General features: G+C 44.2%; 1 protein-coding gene across 1 annotated transcript in view; it reads right to left on the bottom strand.

The window, feature by feature from the left end:
• Window positions 1–2997, bottom strand: part of ARL6IP1 (ADP-ribosylation factor-like 6 interacting protein 1) — a 9641-nt gene extending 6644 nt beyond the window's left edge. Inside the window, exons 1-2 of the mRNA XM_012647649.1 lie at window positions 2816–2997; window positions 550–683 (exon numbers count right to left, since the gene is read on the bottom strand). Coding sequence (XP_012503103.1) covers window positions 550–683; window positions 2816–2851 — 170 coding nt within the window. The 5' untranslated portion in view covers window positions 2852–2997. The remainder of the gene's footprint in view (window positions 1–549; window positions 684–2815) is intronic.
• Between the last annotated feature and the right edge of the window lie 2751 nt (window positions 2998–5748).

Raw genomic sequence — 5748 nt, 5'->3', positions numbered from 1 at the left:
GCCTCCCAGAGTGCTAGGATTACAGGCGTAAGCCACCACGCCCGGCCCAATACTTTTTTTTTTTGAGACAGGGTCTCACTCTGTTGCCCTGGCTAGAGTGCAGTGGCATCATCACAGCTCACAGTAACCTCAGACTCCTGGGTTCAAGCAATCCTCCTGCCTCAGCCTCCCGAGTAGCTGGGACTACAGGCACGTGCCGCCATGCCTGGCTAATTTTTCTATTTTTTGGTAGAGATGGCGTCTCGCTCTTGCTTAGTCTCAAGGCCAAAAAGTTTGAGAGTCTCTGATTTATTCCACTGTATTAGGTTACCAAGTTTACACAAGTACTACAAATTCTAGAAACTAGAACGGCTTGTGAGAAAATGCATTCTTTATGGATTATGTATTACAAAAGACTGAAAGTGCTTCCATAAATGGAGGCTATATATCCCCTGAGCCTTTATCAATAGCAAGCACAAAACAAAAACAAAAAAATCTCTGCCAATCTCAGGTAGAACAAAAATAAAAAAACAACAAGCACAACCCATAGTAATCTAATAGCTCACTTACAGAAACACCAAAGAAACCACACCCATGATGGCAGGTGGAAACCAGGCTCTTTCCCATCGGAGAACTTTATCCGTCATCAGCATCACTTCTCCCCATCCTTGCAGCTGCTCTTCCAGACTTGCAGTCTCTGCAGCCTGCATACGATCAACATTTAAAGCAATCGTTTTACCATTCTCAACATTTTTGTGGTTCACAAAGAGTTAAATTCTTCTAAGGCACGCAGTATGTAAAATATCTCTTAACCAAATCGTTCTTAAACAAGGTAGTTTCTGAAAAACTCTGCAATTTTAATACCAAAGATGGAAACCAATGGGGGAGGGGAAACTATCCTTTAATGGTCACCTTCCAAGTCCAAGCTCTGGGCTATTCTTTACATACATGATGTAACATAACCCTTATTTTTACAATTAAAGAAACTTAGCTCAAAATAGTTTACTAACTTTCCCAAAATCATGTACAGAGTTATGTGGCAGCACCCAGAGATATAAATAAAATTAGATCACTTTATTCATTTTAGGTGGTTAGCATTGATCTGTTGTTTCTGTCATTTCATTGATTTAAACCCTTACTTCTAAATCCATTAGGAAAGCCTTTCCCTGAACAGCATTCAATTTCTAAAATAGCTCTTTGTGTAATGGAATCACATAGATGCTGGCATTCATTGCACAATTAAGGAAAACTACTTTCATCAAATTATATGTAGCATTTTAAGCTCAATATATCTTCTCAATACAGTGTTTCTTACCACTTTAGAGGACATTTTGGTTAGACTTCAAATTTCTCTGCAAATCTGACAGTCAGCTAAAAGTGGACCCTAGGATGAGCTAATGTGACAAAAGCCCTTAAGCTGACTTTGGTAAAGGAAGAAAAATACTGGAATAAGAAACCCAAGTGTCTCTATAAATGTTATCACGGGGAAATATGCAAATGACAGGACAAAGCAGGTTAATCTTTTTTTTTTTTTTTAAAGAACAAAGAGACAAAAGCAAGAAGGGCAGGTTAATCTTAACAAAAGATGTTATCTGTGCCACACTAGTCACTCAGGTGACCTCATTATTTCTGACTTTATATCCCAAGCCTAATACTAGTTAAATAAGAAATTACTACGTGCTGGAACTCTGCGAAGTATTTTATATGCTTCTACTTCAATTAATCCTCCCAACAACCCTAAATGGAAGGTGTTGTTACTATCTCTATTTTACAGATGAGGAAACTGAGATACACGGAGGTTAGCAGATTTGAATCCAAGACCAAAGGCCTTGCTCTCCTTAAAGTTATACTGCTCTGCTGGAAAGAGCAGTTGAGTTGGGATCAGGAGCTCTCTCAGCCAGGATCTGCCATTTCAACAGGGCTTGAGCCGCTTCTTTGTGCCTCGATCTTCTTAAAAGGAAGCATGCTGAGGGCTAACTGTGCATGCTAAGTAGAGAAAGTGTGTGTGTAAGCACAGAAGTCATGCATTTTTAAAAACAAATGCAAGTGAAAATCAGGCACAATCCAAACTGCCCTGCAAAGTCACTTAATTTGTCAGCATCTGGGCTCTTGGAAATTCAAAAGCAAAAATTATATTCTTTGGTTCCTCTTTTCATTGCTAGTGTGTGGCCTGCCTTTCCCTGGAGAAGAGTGATGGAGAAAATGTAAGGATATCTGTTTTTACCTAGATGGTGCACTTACATTTGTAATGATTAAAATTTGTCCGACTACGACACCACCTCATTGCAGTTCCTTTGGATCCTTGCTTGTTAATCTAAAGTTGTTTCCAGTCGTCCTGTGACCCCCACAGACTTCCAGATTCCAGACAAAGGCCAGGACCTTCCATTGTCCTTCCAGCTGGACCCCACTCCCAGTTCCCTGCGTGAGCTCACAGCCTCCCTGTCGTTTTAAGTTGTGCCAAATATAATAAAAATTCTCGCCAGCAGCCCTTTGACCCTTCACCCTTGGCCGTACCCCAGGCTTGTTACAGCCCCCCCAGCCCCCGCTTCTCCCACTTCCTCCTCAACCCCTATTCATTCGCGGTGACTAATCACGCGCCCTCCCTTGCCCGGTTGCACATCACCCGCAAGGGATGGTTAGGGGTCGACGCGACTACTGACCGCCACCCAGGAGCTACCCAAAAAGCCTGAGGGGACAGGCTTGTGCCAGGAAATGGGAGAGGAGGGCCGGGCCCGCCGCAGGTGATAGGAAAGAGGCCGCAGTGGCTGCCCCGCGGCGCCCACCGAAGTCCGGGGGCTCCCGCCCGGCTCCCTCGGAACAGGCCGCCAGGACTCACCAGCAAGTTGGTGCTACGATTATCTCCCTCCGCCATCGTCCCTGAGATGCTGTATCAGCGAGCCCACCCTCCAACTCAACCAGCCTCCCGAGAACAGCACTCAGCTCGAGGGAACGCCCCGCAGGCTGCTTATATAGGCCGACCGCCTTTCCCGACAGCCCCCGCGAGGCTCGCTCCTCATTGGGCAGACAGAGCCCAAGCTAAAGGGAAGGCGGGCCAACCGATGCTCAGCGCATGGCTTGAAATCGAGGTCAAAGGAGAAAGAGGCCCAGCCGGCCGAGGGGGCGGGGACGCGGAGTGGCCAATCAGCGCAAGGGGGCTGTGCGACGCCCCGCCCAGGGCTTTCGGAAGCGGTTCAACTGTCGCTGCAGGGGGCTGGGTCTGGCTGCAGCCTTCCCAGGCTTGGCCGCCGCGGGAGCTTTTGGACCCTCTCGTCTGGATCTTAAAGCAGCTGAGAAGCCTCTCTGGAAAATTGAGTACTCGAAGAAATACGCTACGCACTATCAGACGGAGGGCGGCGAAGGGCATGTGACGCTCAACCTCGCTGTGGCTGGGGAGGCTGGCTGGAGCCCTCTGCCCCACCATCCCGGGCCCCGCGGCCCTCCCTGCCCCGGCCGCCCTGGCCAGGCCTCTGGATAGCTTGGCCCAGATTTGTCACTCGTGCCCACCTCGTGAGGTTTAGGGGACAAGTGAAAAGAGCTCTTTATGTAGATTTTACTGCATTGTTTCTCGTCTACCCAAGAGGAATAAGTCCTTACCAGGCATAGTTTGTGAACGTGTGAAAAATATACCGACTTATAAAAGTGACTTACTTACGTGGGGGTCTTTTAGGAAATTCTTCGTGCACACTTATTTCCTAAACCGTAAGCTCCCTTAAGGACTGGTGTTGACATGACCTTTCTTACATCAGAGGTTGTAAGATGTAAACCCTCTCACAAGCAACTTAGGAACTATGTTGAGACACTTTTCCTTTTCTATCCAGGATTCCAAAAGACATTAACAAGTGCTTTGATTTTCATTACTCAGTACAAACAAAATCATGCTAAATGTTGGCCTGATCTAATGTTTGTTTCAGGTAAATTAACTAGTTTTTAACTTACAACCTTTTATTATAGTTTTTAACTTCCAATCTTTCCTTTTATAGTCATCTGTAGTATATCATTGAATTTAAATTTATTTTTAAAACACTCCTTAAGTAACTACCACGTTCTCGAAAGTTCAGGGAAGTCATAAAGAAACGTGAGAGAACATAGCTACAGACCACATACTGCCCCGAAGAAAACTGGACAAGGGTAGGGACACTGAATTTCATCAAAGGGTGTCAAATTTGCCATGGAGCTGGCAGGAGAGGGGGGAGGCATCTGGACCAGGTACAAACACTTGAGAAAAAAACAAAGCCTTTGCAAGGGAACGTGACTCTTCACTAAAGTGCCACTTTCAAGAATGTTGAGGGAAAAAATAGGTTGTATAGCTAAGATGCAGCCAGTTGATACAGAGACCCCATTGGGGACAATGGGGAGATTATAAAACTATGGGGTTTGGGCCGGGCGCGGTGGCTCACGCCTGTAATCCTAGCACTCTGGGAGGCCAAGGCGGGCGGATTGTTTGAGCTCAGGAGTTCGAAACCAGCCTGAGCAAGAGCGAGACCCCGTCTCTACTAAAAATAGAAAGAAATTAATTGGACAGCTAAAAATATATAGAAAATATTAGCTGGGCATGGTGGCGCATGCCTGTAGTCCCAGCTACTCGGGAGGCTGAAGCAGGAGGATCGCTTGAGCCCAGGAGTTTGAGGTTGCTGTGAGCTAGGATGACGCCACGGCACTCTAGCCCGGGCAACACAGTGAGACTCTGTCTCAAAAAAAAAAAAAAATGAAACTATGGGGTTTGAGGAGCAGGCCTTCCTCCACCTCTTCCAAATAAAATTAAAAGGACAAAAGGATCCAAGCAATCAGCAGCCACATAATTGTGAATCTGTTGAACACTGGGGTGCACAATTCATGCCGGAGGCAGTTAACATCCACTTCCCCAAGACAAGCCATGGAGTTCTTACTAAGCTTTAAAAACTGCCATTTCTACTTTGGGAAATCAACTTTTGCTACAGAACATGCTTCTGGTTTTCACCCAAGTTCCCTATCTACAGAAGGAAGACTTTAACACCAGCTTGTGAAACTGAGGTAGGTGAAAAATTAACTCAAGCAGCAGTTTTGTTTTTTTTTTTTTTTAGCTTCAGGAGCAGCAGTTTTTCACAGAGTACTTTTGTTACTTAAAGAATGTGTTCCCAGACTTATTTCCAAATTCACAGCCTAGGAGCACTGCTATAGGGTCTTTAACTAAATTTCCAATTGGCCTGTTAAAAACACCTACTCGTAATGTAACTTTCTTTAGAGCTTTGTTTTTGTCCTGCAAAGACAGGATGTGATCTTTTGAAATGTGCCACATGATTAAGCAGTTAACATAAATCCTCCTAACTAAATCTAGCAGCAACAAATGCAGTCTTCAAGATACTAAACCAAGCTGGACGTTTTCTATTTTCCATAATAGCTTTCGCATCCCATGGAATGCACATATCTGTCAATAATGGTCTGCAGGAATTTTGCTTTTAAATATTGCCAAAATTAAGCTTAATAAATTGAGTGTTAATACTAAGAACTTTCCCACTGAAGTACAATTTCCACTCCTGTTCAAAAATACAACAGAACTTTGAGAGCAGAATAATTACTTTTTTGAGAATTAAGGCTTTTTAACAAGATTTTTGAGGTATTAGTGCTTTAAAGAAAAAAGGCTATGCAAGTTCCAAAATTAAGTTTTCTGAAATCTATTTTGACCAATGACTTCAGAGCTTAAATGCTACGTATTTTGAGACTGAACCTTTATTTTTTGAAAAACAGGTACTTCATACAATCTTTGCCATGTTAATGCAAATATGCACAAAG

The sequence above is a fragment of the Propithecus coquereli genome, unplaced genomic scaffold, assembly GCF_000956105.1.
Source record: "Propithecus coquereli isolate 6110/MARCELLA unplaced genomic scaffold, Pcoq_1.0 Scaffold27, whole genome shotgun sequence".
Classification (NCBI taxonomy): Eukaryota; Metazoa; Chordata; class Mammalia; order Primates; family Indriidae; genus Propithecus; species Propithecus coquereli.
This window is presented reverse-complemented; position numbering and strand designations above follow the sequence as displayed.